This window comes from Neodiprion virginianus, chromosome 4, assembly GCF_021901495.1.
Source record: "Neodiprion virginianus isolate iyNeoVirg1 chromosome 4, iyNeoVirg1.1, whole genome shotgun sequence".
Lineage (NCBI taxonomy): Eukaryota > Metazoa > Arthropoda > Insecta > Hymenoptera > Diprionidae > Neodiprion > Neodiprion virginianus.
This window is the reverse complement of record NC_060880.1, coordinates 13,736,104-13,761,945: the sequence shown is the minus strand read 5'-3', so window position 1 is coordinate 13,761,945 and position 25,842 is coordinate 13,736,104. Positions and strand designations below refer to the sequence as shown.

General features: G+C 41.7%; 1 protein-coding gene across 3 annotated transcripts in view; it reads right to left on the bottom strand.

Moving 5' to 3' along the window:
* LOC124302180 (uncharacterized) overlaps window positions 1-25,034 on the bottom strand; it is a 28,131-nt gene extending 3,097 nt beyond the window's left edge. Inside the window, exons 1-5 of one of the 3 annotated variants that reach the window (XM_046758031.1) lie at window positions 24,659-25,034; window positions 6,678-7,069; window positions 5,859-6,547; window positions 5,191-5,345; window positions 52-271 (exon numbers count right to left, since the gene is read on the bottom strand). In XM_046758031.1, the coding sequence (XP_046613987.1) occupies window positions 52-271; window positions 5,191-5,345; window positions 5,859-6,547; window positions 6,678-7,069; window positions 24,659-24,691 (1,489 nt within the window). In that variant the 5' untranslated portion in view covers window positions 24,692-25,034. Of the gene's footprint in view, window positions 1-51; window positions 272-4,324; window positions 5,113-5,190; window positions 5,346-5,858; window positions 6,548-6,677; window positions 7,070-10,632; window positions 12,100-24,658 lie in introns of those variants that run through there. The other 2 variants (XM_046758032.1, XM_046758033.1) reach the window with 2 other exon arrangements.
* Window positions 25,035-25,842: the final 808 nt, after the last annotated feature.

Below are 25,842 nucleotides of genomic sequence, written 5' to 3'. Positions count from 1 at the left end.
CGTAAGTTGGGATCAAGAGGATAATTACGTAATTTCAGTATCCCTGCTTACCTTCCGAATATTCCTGCATCGCGCATCCCGAACCGCTGCCCGCGGACGCTGGTCCAGCGGTGTTGACCGAAGCGGGCATCGAGGAAGCGTCGCTGGCGCTGCTCGCAGGTGTCGCTGGAACGGTTCCAGGAGGGCTCCAAGAGGCCGCGAGGGTGTTTCTCGGGGATTCCTCGACCGCCGCCTTCCAGATCTCCAGTTGCGCGTGAAGCATGCTGCCGCACTGTGAAACAGATAACACGATCGATCAACAACTGTCATATGCATACAGTTCGTGCATTATATTTATTTTTGTTATTTTTGCTTTGTTGCTTTCTTGCTTCCTCGGTTCGGAGGAACATTGTAGATATACTTTTGCATATAGCGGAGAGCTGGTATAATAATACTCGTCCATTCGGAATATAAATAAAATTAAAATTGCAATTTTTCGATACCACTCTTTCCTTTTTTTAATCGTAGCGGAGGGTCATAGGTATATATATTCAGAATTTCAACCAGATTCTGCAGTAGTTTCAGCCAATATCTTAAATTTATGAGGGAATTTGTTTTTGTCTAAATAATTCACCCATCTTTAACTTTTGACTATAAATGGTAACGATTAAACTTGTAGGCAATTTAATTCTCTACATCTCTGGTCATAACAAGTTTTTGTCTACGACCGATGTTTACCGACTTGAACCGTAAATTGAAGATGGCGGCCAAAGCTACTGCAGAATACGGACGAAATTCTCGTTTCAGACTACCAATGACTCCCCCCCCCCCCCCCCCCCCCTCGATTATTAAAAGAAAATACTAGTATATAAAAATTGCAATTTGAGGTGTTCTTCTTTGTATATTATACAGGCTGGTGGTAAATAGACGTCGAGTGACTCGCGATGCCAAAGAGAAAGCTGTCGGCAATAATGCGCAACGCGTGTGTGCGACCCACTTCGGCGTGCTGTGCGTTATGGCGTCGGTCTGGCCAATCGGGGAGTCGGAAAGTTCATCAATTGACCAATCTCGAGTAGCCGGAACAATTTGAATAATTTTCTCAGTTTATTATTCACTGAATGAGCAATCACGTGAGAGTTGGACGAACAATGTTTATGTATATAAATAAGTATATACGTGTACAGAATTGTTCTTCCTGTTCTCTCTCTCTCTCTCTCTCTCTTGCTTTTTCTTAATTATAACTGTTGATGAAATCAAATGAATCCGATTGCGTAACATTGTGATATCCGCGTGTGTCACGACAGACATGTCCTTGGCAACAAATTGCCATTTACCCCCGTGGAAAAATTCTCCTTATACTTTTTTTTGTCATTTCTGAAGTATTCATAGGTATTGTTCTTTCATTTTAAATACATATAGACCTACAGCCAGGTACAACTATTCGAATGAATCACAAGGCGTGATCTATTCTCCATTGCGGGGCCCTGAGCAGTGTTTCGATTCGATCTTCTAATCGTTCCGCGAAAAAACGTTACCACTCCAACAACGAGCGACTGTGCGTGCAAGTCGTAGCTACGTTACTTTTTTAACTTTTTTTTTCTTCCTTTGTATATTCTCATACCTAGTCATAATATATTTGTTTCACGGGGCAGCCTTTTTTCATGTCTAGTTCCAAAGAAAATCATTCCGCACCGCTGGATGGATGAAATGAGAATTTGTATAGAATTTAATCGTAAATTATTTTTGCAACAACAATAGTTGCAAATGATTTGTTCTTTATTAATGCCTCGTTTTCCTCTCCTTTTTTTTTTTTTGCAGAATATTCAGAAACTGTACAGCGAATTAACGTTGTGTAAATGTTTTGGCAATGGCACAGAAAGTTCGATGATTACGCACTGTATCAAATGTATGCGCGGGACAAATTATAAAAAGGCGTCAAGTCTGCGATTTCAAGACCTGTTCCGCAAATTATTGTAAAAAAAATACATATTTTTGAATTTCAGTCGCGTGTCGGCTTGTCAGTTCAAGGAAGTATTACAGCACCGACTTTCTCCGATCGTGCAGGTGTACAGTTACACATAATAATTACATTGAAGCAAGTTTATGCGGAATGCAATACAAAAATTATTATTACGCGCATATTATGGTGGAAATACATTTTACTTTTTACTCATCCCATTTCATCGTGTACAATATCTTTGAACGTGTCACGGGTAGAAACATTGTATAACTATATGGAAAAATCATATGACGGGAAGCTGCGGTGGGGGGTAGTTCTACCAGGAAATCGTTCCACCGCCTGAATATAATTGAGGTAAGAGAAAACAGATTTTCGTTCTTTTAAATTTACGTTGTAAGTATCAGGTTACGTGCAGCAGAGAACGAGTACAATTTCCCAGAAACTCACTTTCACTTCTAATAGCATATCACTTTTGCTCAGGGTTTATACATCAGTTCCGAGATATCCTTTCCCGTAATTATCAGATTTCTTATTACAAACTGTAAAGGGAATTCTCCAGCAAATATCTTATTATATTCCCTGCGTGTTTACAAGTTTGTTAACCGCTTGACGTCAAAGTTATTGCCGCATCACGTTATTGCTCGCGTGATAACTCTGGGGAAAACAATTTTTACATCAAATTACGAAAAATTGCGGGTCGTATGAAATCGTAAAAAATAGCAAAACATCGTATAAATGCGTCAAAGATTGAAAATAATCGCGAAAAAGTGTAGTATTTTTCACAGAAAAGTACAAATTTCTACGAAAAATTATAAAAATCCAAGTCTTTCTCCGAAAAATTATAAAAATGACATGTTGGAAGTAGATTTAATTTTTTTTTTTTTATACGATTAATTATGAATATCTACGACTTTTTATGATAGATAATTTCAATTTCGGTCCCAAACATTATGAAATTTATTCTTCGTAGAACCGCGTTTAATTTTGTAAAAATCTACGAGTTTCTGCGGCGAGTTTTGAAAATTTACGACTTTCTACAAAAAATCATTTTAAGGGGACCTTGCGGTCTAGAATTTTCAAAAAATCGATTTTTTTTTTCAATATTTCGAAAGTATAGTATCTTAAGAATATACTGTAAAAATTCGGTAATGATATTCACAGTATTTTAAGTTTTACAGCGCATTGAAGGTCGGCGCGAAAGTAAGTAGAAGGGGCGCCCGGGCGGTCCGCTCATTGAATAGTTCTATTGTTCGTAAAAACGCACCTGAGTTGTTTACCAGAGTTGCAGTGAAAATATTTTAGTTTTGAGAGTTAAATCGGTTACTATAACTCGGTCTACAGACAGAATAACATCGAGTAAAATTATTATTGTTAAAAAAATATATTAAAAAAAAAAAAATGGATCGTAAACAAGGTAGCGGTACTAGTAGAAGACCAAGCTTCAAAGCAAAAAAAATCGTTCAAAGTTAATAGATATACATATGAAAATGCACCAGAATACACTGGTACCTCTGCAAATAAACTAAAAAGTAGTGTCGAATTAGAATTAAATGTCGAATCTAGTATGAGTTATTCTATTATTCAATTCAGATTAATGTAAGTACACGTTTAAATCTAATTTTTTTGAGGAAATACTTATTTTAAATTTTAAACGCGTTTATCTCGAAACTACTTTTTTCTGTCTTGTGTTAATGAATGAAAAAAAACTACTCGACCGATTCATCTCAAATTAAAATATGTTATTAAGTACACTGGCAGCTATCGCAGGGACTAAAAATTTTCCATCAAGTATTTATAATTTTTTTGTAAGCAAAACGTTGTTAAAATCAGGCTGTGTTCCGACTTCTGAGTTTGACAATACGCCATGTTGTCATTTTTTTTTCCTCATTATAGTTCCTGCGATAGATATACTCATAATAATTACGGATCATTTTTAATTTTTTGATTTCGGATAAGTGGAGAACCAAATCCATTAACAGCAGCAACGTCAACATTTTTCGAAGGGACGACTTCAGCACCGGTTGTAAAATAATAAAAAAATTTTGTTTTTTTTTTAATTTCCAATTTCGTTAAATTTACAAGTAATGCAACATACCTACAAAATTTAAATAACGTTGTTCATTTCTTTCATTAAAAAAAAAATGTTGAATAGCAGTCAAATTCTCACCCGCTAGACCGCAAGGTCCCCTTAAAATTTATGACTTGTAGTAGATTTAATTTCTTTGTTCGTAGAATTCCGTAGAACACAGCGAGAATCAACTAAAAATTATGTTGAATTATAATTCCTATAAAAGTACGGGAATCGTACATACGATTTTTTACCTTACCCAAAAGTTCAAGAATCTACGACAAAGTATGGTGTTTTACGTGTAAGTGAATAGGAAAGGGCTACGTATTTGATGTAAATGTACTATTTTTAACGAAAAAGTAACAAGCTCTATCAATAAGTACAATAATCTACGAAAAATTCCACGACAAAACTACGAAGTGTTCTAAATGACGTACAAAATCGTAGAAAATTAACGTAGTTTGCGGTAGAAATAAATCATTGTTCTATCAAGTCGAAAATGAAGTATCGAATTTTCGGAAAACATTAAAATCGGTATATTATGTGGTGGGTAATTCAAACCAAGATTCACACTCGATTATGGTTTGATAACGAGTCAATTTTATTTCGCATGAATGTCTACGGCTCGAGAAGAAGAGAATTTTTCAAACGAACAATATTCATAATCTCAGATTCTTTGTCTTCTTCCTTGAATGTATACAGGAAAACTACACAGAAAGCAGGGAGAAGAGCAGATTCTTAAAATGTGTTGTACAGACCACATATCCGTGGTATATAGGTATATCCGTGTATCTCTTGCGCCCCATTATAATACTAAAATTACTACAAAACTTTTAATCGCGCAAGTCGTTGGTTACGTAAGAACGCGTTTATCTAAGCGTCGCTTCTGACAAATATTAGCATACTTTACTGAACATCGCGCGTCTACGGATGATGCTGCGCATCTATGTATACTTATACAGACTCTGACTCCGACTTTGAGACACGAGTCGAGTAAATATCTCACTCTCCGAAGTTCTGTGACACGATCGCTGTTTCTTTCCTTGTCGGACGAATATGGAATCACTGCTGGTGTAAGTAGCCTGTAGCGATGACATCTATACACCTATATCCGTGTATTCGATTCGTCAATCGAAGAAACTGTGGAATTGTTCGCATCTGAAAGTCAATTCGCTATTCTCACCTGCGGAGCCCTTTGACAAAATTCTTCCTCGGTGAGGGACGTGAGGGTGGCACCATCGATGTTGAAACTCTCGAGCGGTACCGAAGGTAACTGGAGCTGTCTACGAGCCCACTGGACCCATGCAGCAACATCAGCAGCGCTCCACCGCCTCGGCTCTAAAGGAGGACGAATGCAAAAATACAAATGACAGCAAGAGCATGGCGATGCGTCGTTTGAAAAACCGATTTTTTTGCTCTTATAAAATCTTCCAGGTAGGATTGAAAGAAAATGGGGATCATCTATGCATACTTATACGTATAAATTGAAGAAGCCAATTACACTAGACACGGGTATTGGTGCGTAGGTTATATCCCAAGGTGTGACGTCACCGCTTAAACCAATAGATGAGAACCGGTCTCATCGCCACTAGAAGCAGCAGCACGTATGTACCTATACCTACATAGGTAGGCATAGAGGCATAGCTACTTGGCTCGGGGCAAGGTAGTCATAGGTATGAACGTACGAGTAGAGAGATGAATGTGAAAAAATTACATCGTCGTACCGCGTGTCTGCAAGCAGATGTATGTCGGCTGCATGCGTTCCGTAATAAACGGAAGCTCAACGATTGGCGGGACGTCCAATTTTTCGTACCAGTAAAAAAAAAAAAGTTTTCTCCTTTCGCAACTCACCAGGATGGATGCCTAGAGCGACGCAAGTGTTGTCAAAGTCCTTCTGAAGCTGCTGCATAGCGAGGCTTAGTACCGGTTCGATTTGCTCTCTGGCCAAGTCACCGACGCACTCGCTGCCCTCCATGTTCTCGACGAAACCCGTCCCAACACCTCCAAGATCTACGGGTCTCAGGTTGTACTTTCTCTGAAAGCTTGTGTCCCTGAGAACCTCCCTGAGAAGCTGGTGATCGTTCTTCGAGTGTTCTTTAAATATCGCCTCCTCCCTTAACTGGAGATCGCTACCCGCAGGCGAGGCGAGGTGGTGATGTTGCTCCTCCTCGAGCCTTCCGCCAGTCAAATTTCCGTTTATATCACCTGGTTTATTTTGGTGGTGATGGTGGTGGTGGTGCTGCTGCTGCTGATGGTGATGATGACTACCAGTCGTACTTCTGAAGAGTAGTTCACGAAGCGGAGAATTCTCGAATTCTAGCGCAGTAGTGTTATGGGATAACGGCGAGGATGAATCCGCCGAAAGCGGTTCCTCCTTGAAGAGTATTTCCTTCAAGAGCGGGTTCGACTCTTCCTCCTTCTTGGCGAAAAAGTCCGTGTCCAGCGTGTTGTATATGTCCTCCTCGGTACGAGGTGGGGTACAGGGCACCGTGCAGTCCGTTGAGTCCTGATCCTTGTACCCAAGACTTTCGGCAAGAAGCCTAGAAAAGACGCGGGAATTGCTAGGTGTCTTATTACATCCGCCTACTTCTTAAACCATTCCGGTCAGGTATAAAAAGTCAATTTTGATCGAATTGGTAGACCAGTTGCCTCGTAGCGTAGAAAACTTACCTAGACTCTTGAAGGATGGCCAGGAGGTCCAAGCTCTTTTCTCTCTTGGCAGGCTGCTTGGAGGCAGGTTCGGGACTCGTCGGGTAAAACTGGGCGCTGAGAGGACTCTGGGGCACGTAGTACGGGCTGGTGGGATATCCTGGTGATCCGTCGCCGACCGAATAGTTTGGGGAGAGTTCTCCGCAGAGCCCGGGATAGGGTGGGCTCGGGTAGGTATTCGGTGATCCCGGTCGGGGCGAGCAAGCCTCCCGCTTTATCTGGGGTGGTTTCAGCAGGCTGCTCTGGGAGTTCAGGGAGTCTTGGTCCTCGGGAAGTAGTGAGAGGTCGAAGGCGAACGGGCTATAGTCGAAAGACGACGAGAACCCAGCCGCGGACGGTACTGTCTGTGGCATCTGAGAACAGTGAAAATGAGTACAACATTTGGTTAATTATCCTCGATTCTCGACAAGTAATTTTACGGTACGCTGCATGTTTCTCGATATTCCCGTAACTTGATGATGCATGTACGTGTATGCTGTAATAAATATTATTGACAGAGATCAGACGACGAGAAAGGAAGGAAGGAAGTAAGGGTTGACGACGCACCTTATAGGTATTTAAGGATAAATCTCAAGTCTGCCCTCTCCTTCCATACTTCTCCACATTGCGCGTTCTACTCGAGGATCGGGTACAACACTCCGTTTATCTCGCTCCGTGTTTATTGCCTGTCTTGTATTTGACCTGACTTCACTTTGTTTTGCTTTGTGAGCCCCATTACGGCTATACGTTCCCCTGCAGCGAGAGTACACGTCCAACTACCAACTCTACCCCGGATAATAGGATCGGCTCGGGTCGGATCGGGTCGGCTCTGACATCTTGACGTAGTGCACAGCAAAGATCGAGGCGAAATAAACGATAGTATACCTTGCACCTGGGTGAATTACAACTATGTGTATACCACGCACACTAAACGCACGCTTGTGGTATCGAGATAATTTTTTACTCATTGACAATACCATCATTAATAACAACAATCATGATAATGAAATTGAATTGAAAAAGGGAAATTCATGTGAGTGCAGATTTTTAAATACCATTACAAATAGAAATTTCAACCGTAGTGAAACGAGAAAGATAAAATTACGAGTGCACTATATTCACTGATATGCATTATTCTGTGATATAATTATGAACATAGGTATAATCTTCATTCTTCGCGGAGCTCATTCTCGTCGTCTAGTACGTTAGAGAAACAACAAGAGTTACGAGAGATGGTTTTTTGAAAACGAGCTGCTGCTTAACGTACGAAATATGAAATCCATTTCCGGGATTACTTATCGACGGCATGTATCCCGTGTAATAGAATATGTACGAAGCGTAATTAATTTCAGAGATATCACGGCAAATCGCTGTATCTGTATCGACGCGACGCGTGAATCCCATTGACCAGTTTTTCATAGTTCTTTTAGATGCTTCAGCATCTCCCCCGCTCTCACAGCAACATCTCGTTGCCGGTCGACCATCTCCTTCACACGTGCTTCACACGCCTCTGACGTCACGAGATTCACTTGTATCCTGAAAATCTCTTGACACAACGTCAACTGCATACGCTATGATCACATTTGTTTCTGTTCCGCCTTTCTCCGCCTACAATCATTCTTACGCTCCACGTGCAATTCATTTCGCCTCTCAAGAGAGGCTTAATAAACGCAGGGTATTAATTATTCTACGTAGCAGCATGACAACCTATTACATGTATTGTATATGGGTATATATACCTACATACACACCAAGCGGCAACTGCACGCAGTGTGTGAAAAATATTTTCATTACCTTTCGATATAATTTTTATCTTTTTATTTTTATACCAATCTATGTACCTTTCGAATTTGTAAAGTTTCGTGGCATCGAACAAATTATACTTGGTGATATCACCGCAAGCTCGCGTAGGTGTATAAGTCGAACGTTGTGAATGATAATCTATTTCAGGCGATATTTGTTTTCTTCCAAGCTTTATAAATAGAGTAACGCGCGGCTTCTCACGGTTGTATTTAAACTGCGTGCCAAGTTTCGCGCACCCGACCATCAATTTTGTCACACCAACGTTCAGCCACTAAGAATTCGCATTCATGTATACCTATGGGTACGTACACATATTCATCAGTATACTGTGTAGGGGTGCGGTAGTATAGAGATGAATGAATCTAGACGTGAAACATCTGGCAGCTTCCAAATATAATACGTGTATCATACGTAACGTATACCTGCTACACGCAAAGAAATGTTCATTCCGTACCGCCACACCAACGAAAAGTGAGCATACTCTGTGTGATAAGTATATCACCAAATGAGTGAAATAAGCGAATCGCAACGAGGGTTATCCCAATAAGGCTGCATAAAGACGTTTGATTCAATTCGTTGCATTAAATAAGAAATTGCCGTATAACGCTATTGTATACGCACTCTACCGGACTACAGATGAAGCTGGTACAGAGAAGGAGATCAACGATGAAGAGAAAACGGCGGGGGAGGAGGCAGAGATTGAGATCGGTATTGGTATTAGTATTCGTATCGGAATCGGTGAGCTGTTATGTACGGCGGATTCGAGACAAGGCAGGGACAAAAAATGTAACAAACGAAAAAAACTTGGTAATAAACTGAATAGGAAGCAAAAACCAGCCACGCCTGTAAAAGTAGACCAAAACAAGATGGCGTGCGGAGGGAGGCAGTGGCGTTTATTATAGCGTGTAACAAACACTAAGGACTGCGACGCGGTTGTTCGTGGGCTGCTGGCTGCCTCATGGCTTTACGGCGTTCGTCGACCCGCGGTTTAATAAAAATTGAAACAGAAAAAGGTAAGAAAAAAAAAACGAGCAAGCCGAAAAAGAAATCGAGTGGGGAGAGGGAAGAAAAAAAAAAGTTCAAGGACGATGACTTGTACCGGCTTCTACTGGATGTGACGTAGCAATGGACAGATTCCTTTCTAAACTTAATTGCGTCACGAGCGCTTTGTTTAGGCAGCGGCACGTGGACCTCCTTCAAATCCGCGTCCACCTTACAATTGGATTATATTACACAATACCGCGGCCGATGTGTCACCAGATTATACTATAATATATAAACGAATGCGTAAACGAGTGGAACATCCTCTAGGAGAGTTCATTTCAACTATCTGCGGAATATCCGCGTGACATCAATACGAAGATTCGCCAATAATTCAGGTGGGTAAATTTGAATGACGTCAACAGCTTTGGACGGTAATGACGGTATTTGACGTCCGTATGATATTATGATATGTGTACACCGCCAATGCCCGTCAATCTATGTTACAGGTATAAAGGTGTACGTCCTTATACACATCGAGATCCATGCGCGAGCAAGTTTTTCGAACATAGGGAAAAAATGAGAATCGAGACGCAAGATCAAGTTTTTGTTTGCACGTGTGTACATATGTATGAAAGATGTTTGAAACCAGATTAAACCGCAATCCCCGAGAGACTTGTGGGACAAGAGAAAATACCGAAAACTCCATTCGACAAAACAAACCTATAAAACCTACCATTACTTGAATTTAATTGTCACGATAACCTACGTAGTGACATCATAAAATTTTGACGATAATATGTTCAACTTATGAGGGAAGAAGAAATAACAAACAGATAAATTAATGTAACGTAATAGAAATAATGATCTTAAATATGAACCTTCGTGCAGGCATTAATTAAATAGAAGTATTTTCTTCACGCCTCTGATCTCTGGCAGCTGGTATTCACTCGAGCATCGCAGCAAATAAAAGATGTTCAAAGTGAAATTGATATTATGTCGTGGACCGCTAATGATTTTGACTCTAGCTTTTATACCAATTGACACGTGATACAGGTAAAAACTTGCAGATGAAAATTTTTTATGCATTTACATTTTGAACGCGAAACAAATTATATTGCAGCTGAAGTAAGTAAACGGGTATAATACGTACCAAATTAGATCTGCAATCTCTAACCCCGACTTTGAGTTTGCCACTTTTATTTCAGCGAGCCAACTCCGTGCGAATTCGAAAAGACGGGGATACACCCGTATTATTACGTATAATAAAAGATAAAGAATTTCTTAACCGAATTTCACAAGCTCAGGTACCTTTAACACACGTACAATATTTGCTTCTTCTTCACGCACGACATCATGTAGGATTACCGTAACAGCTATTGTCGTTGATTGCACAAACCGATCAAATTTCATACTGCGAATCACTGTCGATGATGTAACCAGATATGGTTATTGCATCTATCACATATACAACTATATATGTATACACACGTGGACACGTGACTGATTGAACAAACGTTATCTTCGAGCATTAAAATTTAAAGCAGACGAATAATTGTACAAAGAAAAATAAATAATTTAAACAAATAGTCACAAATATATGTGTATTTTAGGACTTTGATTTTTGTATTCATTTAGTTTTGTTTAGCCCCTGGTCGTCTTATTTGTCATAGAATTTCTTTTCTTACTGTTATCACAGAGTAGGTTTTGGTCTCATGAGGTTGATACGCGCTCCAACAAATGTGCGAAGAAGGATTTTTTCAGCTGATTGATTTTGTTCAAGTTTATTTTACACCAAGTTGAATTTCGTAAAGATCCATTTAAAAGCTGCAGGTTTTAACGTTCAATTTATTTCAGTTTAATAATTAAATTATTTATCTAGTCCGATAAAGTTACGCGATAAATATTACACGCATAACACATATTACAGAATTAGAAACATTTTTCTTTAATAAAAACCGCGGTATATCACACGTTACAAACTACACTAAAGGAAAGCTATTTTTTTCTCGTTCTTACTTCCCTTGGAATGAGTGAATGAGTGAATAAATAAATAAATAAATAATAAATAAATAAATAAATAAATAAATAATAAATAAATAAGCAACTTATAAAACGACGTCGACGTTCAACTCTCCGGCGTCACGTGTGGCCGCCATGACAGTTGCGTGTCTTATGGCTCGAGGAGAGTGGTGTGGGTTAGTTTCAGCTTCTTCTCTCCCTCCGATTTAAAATTGAAGGATCGCACCAATCTCTATATCTATCTATCGCTCTCTTTCTCTTTCCTTCTCTCAGGTAAACCAGCGACTCGTCCTCCTCTCATAGCCAAAATTCTCCCCCCGATCCCCCCTTCGTCTCTTTGCGTCGTCACCGTCCCTCGAGCAAATTCTACCGACAACGTGGTCCAGCGGACCGGTACGTGAAAGAAACTGTCCCTGACCAATTCCCCGCTCGACTTCGCGCCGCGGTCAGCGTATCTCGTTTTCGTCTTTGTCTCTCATTTTCAGATCGAGAGGTGCGCCGATGTGGAGGCGTAAGTACGGCAATTTTACACCACCACTTCTATCCGTCCATACAGATTTCGCCGTTGCGATTATATCCATACATTTTGATTCGTTCGACAGCTATGGTTGTATTTGTGATTCCCTTTTCCTTTTCGATTTGAACAAGTCGTACGTCCCACCGGTAGATGATGGCGTTGATTAAACGGCGATTGATCACTGGGCCTTGACCCATGCAATTTTTTTTTTTCACGTTCATAATTTCATTCGCATTTCGTGTTTGCGCCAGTTTCCGGTATCACGTGACGAAGCGGGCCCCTCGCCGATTCATATTTTGTAATATAGGTGTGTAACAAGATATACTCACGGAGGATTGTTCAAAAATGTCACAGGTACACGAGACGGTCGAGAGAGGTATGGGTGCGTACAAAATCCTTGAATTTCGATAGTGCAAAAGCATAGGGGTATGTACTATTATACGTATGAAACAGTGTATCTACTGCCCACGTATATGAACGACGTTGTCCGGCAGGGTATCCCCGCCGTGCTTGCTCGTATTTCAGTTTAAGTCCGAACCGACGACGATTATTCATAATTATACTGTTATCGAAATTGAAAACATTTTTTCAATCGTTCGTTTCAGACTTAGAACCAGGCACAGGTTTCCTCAGTTATAATTGTCGAATGAAAACAAAAAGAACTTGATATGGTTTCAAGAAAATAATATTAATAATAACAATAATAATCGTTGAATTCAATCGTATTATAATAGGTTCGCGTTCCAAGGTTCAGGCTCAGGGAACCGATCGAGCGATAAATATGTACGATGCGTCGGTTTTTCCAACTCATCATTTTATTTCGGAAGGAACGCGTGGCGGCGATTTGCGAGTCATACGCTTGCGTAAGGTGTTTGCGTCTTCTTAATTATATGCGAGAGAACCGAGATACCGAGACGCGTATATGCAGCGTAGAAACATGTTACAGGTGTATGAGTGTTGAAAGACAAAGTTTGAACAAACAGTTAAAGTAAGGACGCCAACGGAGGTGGAGGGAGTCATCCATCGAAACGCGTTCAAAAATTACCCGAGAGATGTACCAAAGCGTTTCGTAAGACTGTAAAATATTTAATAACGGCAAAAGCTCGCCGAGAGGTTCGAGCAGTGATCCTAATTCTCCTCTTCCAGCTCGTAGAGGAGCGAGATGTAGGGTAGCTACCTACCCGAAGCCTCAATATGCTCCCATTATGGGAGGATTAAATTGTATTACTACTTTTACGCCATATCGGGCAATTCTCTCTGCGGCATATTGTACAACATCCGTGTCGTTTATTCGTCTTCCTCGAATTCCCTTCGGTGCAGCGGCCGCACCCTCCTTTTCTCTGCATCTAGCATAATCGTTTTGACTTTGACCTTACGTTCGCAGAGATAAAAAAGTACCGCGGCACCGATGTACTCACGGTTGAGAATATGTGCGTAAGTACGAACGTTTCTCGCTGTGCAAATTTTCATATTTGTACAATTTCCCAATTGCGGTATCCGAGTTGCGTGAACAATTAATAATTATCCGTGTAAGCCGGGCCGTGGTATAATAATGGGAATCAACTCTTACAAGGTGCATAAAGGTATAATGGTAATAGAAATGCGTCAGTAGGTGCGCTACGGTGTGTGAAGTTAGGCGTTACGCCGCATTACCTCACTCCGCCCGTCGACACCTACACAGGTATAAGGTGAATATCTCCGAGAGTGGCCGACTCGGAGGCATGGCCCTCGACTGCCTCGCGTTCAGAGACATTCACCGTTCATGAAATGCAGACGTGTGTTAGCCCCCCAAGCTAACAAGTAAGAGTGACTAGCCTGCACGTAGAGTCTCGCTTCACCTTTAAACCGCCGCGATCTACATCAAACCTCCTCTTTCTGCAGTCTGTATCAGCAACAGCAACAGCAGTAGCTGCACAGGAAGCTTCACCGTGAAGTGCTACGAACGTCATGAAAAGCTAGGCCCAATCGCGTCTCTCCGTCACGGAATTCAATCGTATGTACAGGAATCGAGTTTGTACATCGTGTACACTGCCGGGATTCTGTCAATCAGTCAGTCAGTCAGTCAGTCAGTCAGTCAGTGAGTCAGTCATCGTATGGGTTCGGAGGATGAACGATCACGGCCTGCACGTGCAGCTGGCAGCTCGGAGCATAATGTTTTAAATTGAAATGAGATTGTCCGCTTCCATCTCCTCTGGTCGCGATCATCGTCTTCTTGTTGGTGGTCGTCGTCGTCGCCGTCATCATGGGGAGAGAGAAGGGGCCCACGGCACATTGAATTCAAGGCCGTCCACGCCGTTGGGTTTTCCAAACCGTGCTCGCGGGTCCCTACGGCCAACTACTTCCTATCTCCGTCTTCGTCGTACAAAATAAACATGAAGAAGGAGGAGAGAAAAAAAGTAACGTGCAGAGACAGACGCGGCGCGAGCTTCTGATCAGCGACGGGGAACTAGTACTAGTACTACTACTTCCACTACTACTACTACTACTAATACTAATACTACTACTACTACTACTACTACTAGTACTCACACTCACCGCCTATTATACACATTTGTATAAAGCACTTCCAGTATGTATTACGTATAAGGTATACCGATTTCGCGGGGACGTCGATCAAAAAAAGGCGAGCCGCGATTAGCATGGATTTAGAATTTGCTCTTCTTTTGATTATATATTGCTTAAGCATTAGACTTGTGGGTGAAACGAGCCGAATGGCGCCGCAGAAACATCACGGAAAGGTAACGGACGTTCGCCGTCCTGCATAACCATATCATTCTACTTGCGAATTGGACATTTCCAGTCGCTTTGCTGTATCAAGGTATCCGCGAAACGCTTTTGAGCTGTGCGCATTTATAAGTACACAGATGGTACCTTGGACAAGATAAATTTAGTTTCATTATTGTACACCTGTGCGTAGTATGTGTATCTACACACTCATAATCGAGTTGCGTTTGTGTGGATAAAGCAATCCTACCGCATTCCGATCTTCAGCTCACTAAAAAACGCGTAGCGCGATCAGAAAAAAAAAGACGAAAACCAAAATAATAAAATTATCACTATCTTGTGCGCGTTAATAATAATGAAATAATTGACAGCAAGGCGATCGGGCTGGTAAAAAGAAAAAAAAAAAAAACGAACGCCAGTACAATTCGCCTGAATTTTTAACCGTCGATGATCTAATTTATTTACGAGGCTCGCGTACGTGTGTATAATATACACGCTTATGCGTTACATACGTATACATACATCATACACGGACACCCGTTACTATAAATCACGAAAATTACGTATCGCTTGTATATTGTTCCCAGCGTTGTGTTTATTGTTATAGCATATAATACCCACTCACATGTAGGAATGAAATCACTTACATGCTTGCTGAAAAAATCCGCCTTAATGAAAGAAGAGAAAAAAAAGAAAAAACCTCAAATTGCGTCACATGATATTAACTTTGTGAGCAAAGCAGTTCTTTCAATATTGGATACTACCCGCTACACGGTTACTAACGCTTGTAACAAAGAATTACATAAATGGTTAAATCGCGAAAGAAAGGCTTGAACTAAAAATAAAATTCATAACGGCTATCGCGGTTCCATTAAACCTGACAAGTGCGCAATCGGTTAATTTTCACGCGACTATACAATAACATATCACCTGTAGGTATATATATATACCTATACGACGACAAGCCTGGCGGTAGTTTTCCGATGTTTTGGTACGAATACCGCGTTGCTGCTGAGTCTGTCCTGGGGGGCAAAGCGGCCTCCAATTCACTACAAAATTACTACTGGGAATATAATTAAACGCGTATATAATAACGCACGTATGTACCGCGGCGCTTCGACTGGACTAGCCTAGGCTAACTCGGATTCTCCAAACGGTATGGAAGCAATCAAATATTCTCGGGAATTCCCCGTCGTACCCTGGTCGGTGGCTGCACCTATAGCACAACGTTACACATGCCCTGACTATTCCCCTGCACCATACACGTTCAAGTTCGCTATCCGTATCGTCTGCTGCAAGCAGACCTGTACCGAGCCGACGCAAATATCGTACCTAATATCATAATTATTACGATACATCCAAAATGCGGCGCAAAATGGATTCGATACTTACCGCCTGTAACTTCCTCATAGGATGTAAGCAGGTATAACACAGCACTTGAAAGATTTTCAGACTTTCATTACATCCTACCATTTGTGCAATAACGCGCAATTATAAATCTGACCGCTAAAGAGAGCACATTACGATACTAGTATGTAGGTACGCTCAACTTCGCGCCTGCAGTATCTGTATCAAGTATAACGAATGCAACGGGGTTTCTGCTGCTCATAGATCTTATAATTGGAGGTAGGTGCACTAATGCATGCCGTACGTACACACTTTTGTATATATAGTATATATATGTATTTATATTGTATGTGTACATTTACATTTATATATATATATATATATATATATATATATATACACAGCATGGTGAATTTCCCCGTTGAAAATACACGTGTTTTGGACACGTTCTCAGAATATACTTTATTATAAAAGTAATAATGTTCAAAAAAACGTGTAACTGCGAGGTTTTAGTGGTCATTAGTCCTACAATCTGAGAAAAAATTCACATCATCATACCATGAAATCGCGACGAATTGCACACCTTCGAAATCTGCCGCATTGCGTTTAAAGGAAGTGCAATTCGTCGAGATTGCATGGTATGATGATATGAATTTTTTCTCATATAGAAGCACTAATGACCATTAAGATCTCGCAGGTACAGATTTTTTTTAACATTATTACTTTTGTAATAAAATATATGCTGAGAACGTGTACGCAACACGAGTATCTTGAATGTATCTTGAACGGTGTAATCCACCCTGTTGTCGGCACAGGTTAGAGTTGAGATGAAAATGTGAAAAATATTGGGTAATTGTTTTTGAATTATTTGAAATTTATTTGGGTGGTACGCTTGAAAAAATTCGTCAGCACGCTAAATATGGGACACCCTACATATACATATACATGTGAGCCTCCCACCCCGCGATACGTGCATGCGTGCAGTTGCGGGTGTGAAGCGTTCCTCACCTAATACTTGTAAGATACCGCACATTCCGTGTATCCACGCTTTGAGCTATGCGGATAATACCGTGTGTGGCACGTATAACTCCCTCCTCCGCATCTCGGAGCTTCGCAGGGTATGAGATTTACATACGTATGTATAATGCAAATACGATACGACGTTTGTGAATGTGTGACCGGGTGATTCTCGGAAGAGAAGAGGAGGCCATTGCAGTATGTGCCGCGATGTGCTTACCTTATACCTACTTACTCCACGACCGACTGATATCTCAATACGCGAACCCTTCGGCTCGAATCTATTATAATACCGAACTGCCGAACCATACGACTAGTACGACTCGGTCCCAGCTATGCGCCTAGGTGTTATACTCGTGCATGTATGACATGCATATATACGGCGGGAACTACTTTCATCTGCAGTACCGACAGGCATGGCTGTACATAACATGTGTGGGTACTATTGGAGCCGCGGGAGGAACGTTCACAATTCGAGATTTCGTAAGGTGTGAAATTTTTCCTTTCTTTCTACCTATTCGAGTATCCGAATTTCGAAGAGATGCGTCAGACCCGAAGTTGGGTGTATTACCGGTTTTCCCTTCAAGTCAACGGGCCTAACTGTAGAAATTCTCTCTGTCCTTGTACCATAATTATTACCTCACCATCAAATAATAATATGATGTATAATGTAAAAGGTACAACAAACACCATTGTTATACGTACGCCAACGCGCAATATTTATGGTCTGGACCAATTTTGATAGCCATGTCACTGGCCTTGGTATAAGGTATCACTATAATTCCGAAGTAATCGGCGTGTGAATGAGATATGATCATAAACGTAGAATAATTTTCTTTTTAACGAAATTTACCATTCGTATTTTACAAAAAATGATATATCCGAACAGTAGCGTCTGTGCGGTGAAGGTGAAACCGTTAAAGTTTCCTCGAAAGTATGATTCTTATAATGCACAAGATGATAAGAAAGAATTTCATTCATCGCCCTGCAATCTTTTAACACTTTTGTTCGAGTGCATCCAACGACAGCTATACCTATGTATCGCCACCCGCTGCATACCGCACAGTAGCATGCATGTAGACATGCCACTGAATTGAACATAAGATAGCCAATAATATAAGAGGAAAAAGGAATCTGCTATCGTATCGCTGGAGTTACAGATACAGGCGTTAACAATAAATATTGTGTACACAGAAGTACAGAGTATACGGGTACGCGAAACTTGATTCCTAACGGAATACTATAAAACCGCGAACATGAGTATAATATAGATTTGTACAACAATATGTATTTATAGATGTGCCTGCTAGGAGTACGAAAGAGTGGAAAAAAGATGCACCGCACTATAGATTCGGAACAGGGAGGTGATTTTTATCGTCAACAAGACATGTTTCACAAGCTGAAATGCCTCGTGATATCGTCATTATTCACTTTACCGATGTTTCAAGTTTCAATAGTTGTATATGTTATATTAGAAGGTAAAAACATGAATGATATAAAAGAAAAAAAGAAAAAAAACATTTGACAAACTGCACATGCTGATTTCCTAAGGTATTTGACTCGTATCGTGAACCGCCATGTTTTTCCCCACAACACAAGAAAACGAGGAAAGGGGCAAAGAGCATGAGATGCGAATCGGATCATGATTTAAGAATCGGATAAAGGAATAACAGAATAAGGGATGATGCGCATTCCATATATTATACATATACATGTATCTAATGCCCCTAGTTAATTTTAGAAAATTTTTATCTCTCTCAACTCGCCCATTAGCTTGGCGACTGACTTTGTACGTGTAGTCTGCACGCACGTGTAAAGTTGCAGAGAAGGATCATTCCACGCGTAGTCAATAACGGTTAAACGTACCGTGTTGCTGTTCTTGTATGACGTTACACATGAAGACACGCGTGCACGTATACGTGACACACCTTAGAGCCCGTCCCTCTCATACCTACAATTTTTTTTAAATGCCACCATGATTTACCAATGAATTTTACAACTTTAATTTGATAATACTGACTTATTTAAGACAAAGATAGGGAATTAAAGGACACACAAGTTCTGCTCATTCTCTAGTATGAATACATATATTTCAGATCTTCATTATCGGGAATGTTGAAGGTGTGGGTACATATATGACCCGGGTGGAATATCATGGAAGTGTGATGAATGTACACGACAATAAAAGGAACGAAGTTGAGCCGAAAAAAATGGACAAGAAATTCAGAAGCCTCGCAGCTGTCCGAACGAAAATGAAACAAGTGACAAATTTTAATGATACATTTTCAAATATTCGACGCATCGTCGCGGGTACAGAGATGCGTTATGCACATGTCGATTGCATCGTGTGTAGCTTCATCTTCGTGTGCGTGTACAAATGTTCATAAACGCAAGATTTCAGGTAACAGAGGATTGAAAAGAAAAAATATGAAATATTTGCCGCGACCCTTGCGTGGATAAACGAAATGGGGATGAAAATGTCGATCATTTATACAGCTTGTTCTCCTTCGATATAATTACCCACTATCTTCTGTTTTCATTTTCCCTCCATCGTTTTGTTTAATGAATTTCGCTGCAGGGCGACGTGGTCAAGACATTGCAGTTTCGAAATTGAATGCCTCCGGGGTAGAAATACGACTTCAAGTTAAATTTACAACGGCCATTATACGCTCATTCTTTGTCTTGTCTCTCAAGCGCGCTTTTGCCAAGAGCTCCAGTAACTTACCTATGCCTTGTGCACACGTATACGTCTCTACTTTCTATTATACGTATATGCTTAGGCGCGCATGTGCGCGTGCGTTTGTGTGTATGTGTATAAAACGCGGGCTACGGCGCTTGCTCGTTGCTTCAGGGAACTGCACAGCGTTGTTCGTCGCAATTCACTGATACTGCGGGTACACCGAATTCTTTGCCACAAAACGATTTGCCCGTTTTACCCAATCCTCCTTGCTCTAACATAAGCGAATACATATAAGCCTGTTTCTACGTCGCAGCGTGTTGTCCTACACTGGTCTGATTGCCTCTTGCTCGATCATAAGTGAGAAAAAAAGGTTTCATTTACGGGAAAATAAAATATTATACTATGTAACAAGGAGGAAAATTCGGTCTTTTCGGGCCGAGCGTAAGATTACGATACGAGTCGTAGGTGAGCCGAAGACGAATATTGCAAATAAGCTAGGTGAAAAGACCGTTGCTTCCTTGTCTCACACGATTCTTCATACATCAAGAATATGTTACGCGTTTTTCCACTAAGCACGAAATTGAGGAGAAGAGTCACGTAATGTCAGATTTGTTCGCGACAGCGCATGCGCGCAGTGTAGAAAAGACCACTTTTACCTCCTAGGACTTAAAAGTGATGTTTTCGGTACTTCGCTCATGCGCATTTGCAGACTCACGCGACCGTCATAGAAACGGGTACTTTGTGTGCAATTAATATACATGGAAAAACGCGTAAAATGTGCTCGCTTCATATAAATGATTTTTTCTCGCAAACAACGATATAGCGGATCGTGTAGAATATACGCAGAAACTGCGAGAACATTTGAACATGGTTAAAAATGTGCGGGACATTTGCAAATGCCAATAAGATTAATAGACAACAGCATCAAAAACCTTTCTTTCCTGTCTCACAATTTTTATTTGCCAATGTTATTTTTTGCTGTGCTTGTTCGCTGCATAACAACTGAACTTCGTTAAATGTACTCACTAACTACCGATAAAGTAAAGTATGTATATGAAGTATGCAACGTATGTATCTATAATACAACCTATCCCGGGGGAACGTGAGTAGTCTTCCAGTGAAAGTCATATCGAGTGGCCTGCAGTACGTGGAGGAATAGTCCACAGGCCGCCAGGTCTGCACTGCGTTTATTGCTTAATACCAACGAGGAAGATGACAGGAATATTAAGATTATACGTACGCGGCTATTTATACTGCGATCTTTCTGTATGCATATTACGCGTGTAGGTGATGTATACATGTCTCGTCCGTCGGGCTCGGGTATTGTTACGGACAAGTATGACGACTGTATGGATAATAAAAGTGTGTTCATTTAATAAGATTTTTCTACCTCTCTTTCTCTCCCGGCGTCAGGGTCCGGGGATGAGAGGGGACAGATCACCGTGATTAATATCGCGCCAAAATATAAACCTGGCATTTTGTAATACGTAGGTATAAGTATGTAGATAGGTGTACATAGGAGCAAAAGATCGAGCCACCCAACACGGGAATGACGCAATAATGCGAGAGTCAATAATTCATTCAACGCGGGATACATGCGCGAGTATCAAGCATATACACTGCTGGTATAGGTATATTACAATATACATGTATATAATATGCACATATTATACATGTTACTCTGATATATCAAGGTGAACTATATTTATATACCGGTATATCAACTCGGGCGAGCGCGCGTGAAGGACTTTCGAATTAGGAAATGATTATACGTAGCGCTGATCCGTAGCGGCAGCGACGTCGCGATGCATGAGGACCGCCTTAATCTTATACGGAAGTACCAGTATGAGTATCGAGTACACGCATGTATCAAATGGTACATAACGCGATTCGCGTGTACAGGATTCGGATGTTCCCCCAGGAACATGCCTCGGGGATGGCTGGCGGTGTGTCGCCGATGTTCCTCCTGCACGGCAGAAGGATGCGGATCAGAGCACAGGCCGTCGTCCTCATCCAGCATCGTCGAGCAGTTCATTCTCATTCCGAGAAAAGGCAGAAGGTCGAACCAAGAGGCAGGCAACCAGGTAATACGCGGACTGCTTTCGGACAGTCGAGCTCGGTACCGCACGGGGCATAAAAGTCTGCTTAAAAGCTCTTCTTCTCCATTGTCCAGCTTCGTGGGATATCCTACCCGCGCCCGCGATTACTCTCCGCGAACCAGTCGATAAAGCGCTGGTCATACAAGTGAAATAAATACGGCGAATTGCGGCAGAGAAATTGGCGGAGTACTTGAGCGGCGCAAATCGACCCTTCGACGGTGTAATTTTTCCAACCGAGATAGGGATTCCGAAAAGTATCGCTCTGCGCTCTCGTCGGGAACAATAAAATTCTCGCCGTTTTATAGAGGTCGATGTAATAGGAACTTAGGTACATCCAAGCCGGTGCACGTAAAAAGACAACGAGTGACGGGTAGAGCGGTCAACGCCGTCGCGGCGGTATTTCGTGGAACAAAAACCTCAACGAACGCACCACGCGATCATGTAACCACTTTCACCAAAATTTCTCGTCTTCCTACCAGGTATCCGGGCCGCCATCTTACAATCGGTATAAGATTCGTTCTTCTTTGAGGCAGTGTCCACTGTACACGGAAGGCTTCATATACAGGTAGCTGCTCTCGTTCCACGCTTCTCTGATTCTCTGATTTCTCGATCAACGCCGTCTCAAGTTAGAGCTACAGCTGCATCGAAAGTCAAAGTCGTAAGAAAGCAACCATTCCAATAGCTAGCCGATTAAGCGGTTCTCCAGCCGAGTCCTCTCACTCCACCCTTGAAATCGCATCGCAATGCGCATTAAAGACAAACAGCGTATACATTTTTATACGCCTGCGGTAGGATAGATAAATTATTGACTTGAAAGTGTTTTGCAGAATGACGGAGGAGAGGCTGGTAGAAAATTGATCACGCCCTTGAGCCGGGAATTCGAATTTGTGCAGGGTACGTTTACAATGTAATATGCACACTGGGTCATTATACGAACGCCGGCAAGGACGTCAACTACATAGATGCCCATACACCTACGTGCAGCAGGGATAACCAGCGTGTCGGCACAAAGCATGTCTTTTTCTACTGATCGCTTGCTGTACCATTCGCGAAAGCATGTCCGAGGAACAAGTCCGACCGACAATCACCCGCACTTCATCATTTGTTCACGCGTACAGCGATTAAGAGCAGAGGCCTGTCACATGGGGCGAGGGACGGGAGCGGGGGATTTGTCTACTATTTAGATTTTCGCAACCGATTTTCATGACGCAACGGCGTGGACTCTGCATAGTTTCCATAAAAATTCGCCTTCGTACTCGTACCGACACTTTACATTTTCGGACTCGGATGAACAGAACAATTTTCCGTTACAATTGACGATTAATTATTTCTCCGAACTAACTCGCATGTATGTACATACCTGTTCACGTAATAGCAAGCCGATTGGCAGGCAAAAAAGCGCCTAATAAAAGGCTCGCAAATACCGTAGCTTTTATGTGAAATGTAATGTGATAAACGGGACACTAACGGTTTGTTGGCGGATTGTTCGTATCAATGAAGGAAATGAGTGAGGAGTTCGGATTCTGTGGGTACGAAATGTCGGGACAAGAATACAAAACCTCGTGCAAAAAAGAAAATGGTCCGTAGCAAGAAAGAAGTGAAGTTTTACCTCGCAAAATTTTCCATCCACGCATACGCTGATACTTGTACCAGTACACGTTCTTAGTCTCGATTGAATTTCTAGACACACGCTCGGCGACGCGAAGAAGTAGTCGATTCGAAAGTGTGCTGACGCGCTGGCAGCTAGGCCGGTCTTTCTATGACAGGGGCGTATTTACTCGTGCTGAACCCTGTGCCAGCTATTACACGTATGTTATACCATATACCTATATCATCCAAACACGTAAGCGGCGCGCTTAATTACAGAAAAAAGATGCTGCTTTCGGAGATAGAGCCGAACAAACGTCGCTGACTCTTCGCCGACTGATCTTCCCTTCGCTTTCGTTGGTTTTGTAGTTCAGCCAGCGTCCCTCTTCCGTAATCCTTGAACAAGGCGCAACATCCTATAATTCGGAAGACGATTACGAGAGAATCGTTAACTTCGCTAACTTCCGCAGGAGATGAGGAAGAACGTCGTTGTTTCTGCGAAAGATGCGAAACAATCACGTTCAACTTACTATGGCTTGTCTCACGTGTTCGAGAACGAATAGTCGAGTTTTTGATTTCTCTTTTAGTTCAAATTATGTAAAAGAATAAAATGGAATTGGGCAGCTACTCCGAGCGATGCTCGACTCGCAATCAAACGATAGCGCCAAAGGAACGGTAAGTAGATTTCTCGTGACCGCAACTCGCGTTGCCTCACTTCATCCAAGTCAATTTCCAGGAACTAGGCTACGTATAAGGTAAGCATAATAAATTGTTCGTCCCTCGAGGTTTTCTCTTGCTGCCGTGAAAATATTTGCGGAAGAGTAAAAAGTTATCTTGAACCGTGAGGCATGTTGGATCGATATATTCGGACATTTGGCACAAATGTTTTCTTTCTGTCCCTCAGAAATGATAACGATTAAAGCAGATCTTTACGTTCGCAAGTACGCGCGATACTGTAGTATATGAAATACGTACAATCCAAGAATAGTTTGGAGAAAACAAATGGCCGATATGCAACGACAATAGTCTGCATTGCATGTTGCGATCGATGAAAGATACCTGTAGATCATTGACTCCTTATCCCCAGTGATTGCGTCGGCGCGGGATTTCTACGCTCGGAGACCGACATGCGTAAATTGGTCAAAAAGAAGAGAAAAAGAAAAAAAGAACCAGACCAAAGACTTACCGAATCCATGTCGAAGCTACTGCCGTACACCATGACGAGATCTGTCACTGATGATCGTGTAGGGCGCGTACAAACAGTTGGGTGATTCAAGATTTATGTATCACTCGCGAATGTCTGAACACGGACGAACGAATGAATGAATAAATACATAAATAAATAAATAAATAAATAAATGCGGGTCCCGCAGAGAGGGGGGATCGGAGAGGTCGAAACGTGGGCGGCTTGCACGCACGTAAGAAATAATAAATAAACAATAAAAATAGAATCGCGCACTCGTTGGTCAAAACATGAATGGCCTATCCCTATACATCTGTTGCGTCTCGAGAGGTCTCGGCGTAACTGAATCAGCCCGCTCGCGGTACAGCCGTCGACTCGCAGCGCGGCGAACAGCGCGCGCCAAACTCGCAAAGCATCGCGCCAGCGACGACGATCGCTCGACCTACAAACTAGTGTCCGCGCATGCGCCGTGCGGCAATCTCGGCAAAGCGGGCACCCCAGATCAAGATATAATTGTTTACTCGGAGTTTTACTCTTACGTAAATGTTGCGGGTCGGTCGCGGGGGAGGGGTTTGTCCAATTGACCGTGTAAACAGGCGAAAATTTTCTGCACACCATCGCGCGTTACGTAACTTTCCAGCGTGGTTACAGTTTCGATTTTTAAATCCACCGACCGATTACCGTGTTGTAAAGCTAATTTTCCTCGGCAACTTCGAATTATATCACCGCAGATATGTATGTGTATCTCGTTGAAATTTTCACTAGAGACGATTGCTGGTTCGTTAATTTCGTTCGAAATGGTTAACAATTACAATCCGTAATCAAAACATCAAAGGTGTGACGAGTCTGCGTGTTCCGATCCACAGGTATAGAGACGCGCGTATCTCGCTCTGCAAGATATATTTCAACGCGGTGGATGTATGTAGATGATCAGCAGCGATTCGCCAAGCTGCCTAACCTTTTCGCAACGATAATTATAGTGTTATCAAAGTTGGAGGTACCGTACCGAATTATGACTTAATTTATATGTATGCGTACGCGAAGAAATTTTACACGTGAATCGAACCCTCTAATCAATTGTTCTAATGCTTCGTACATACCTCGTGTATGCCTAGGCAAAAAGAATTGAGGATGCACTTGTTGAAAAATGTACGTCATTCAAAAGTCGCGACATAACTCGAGTTCTC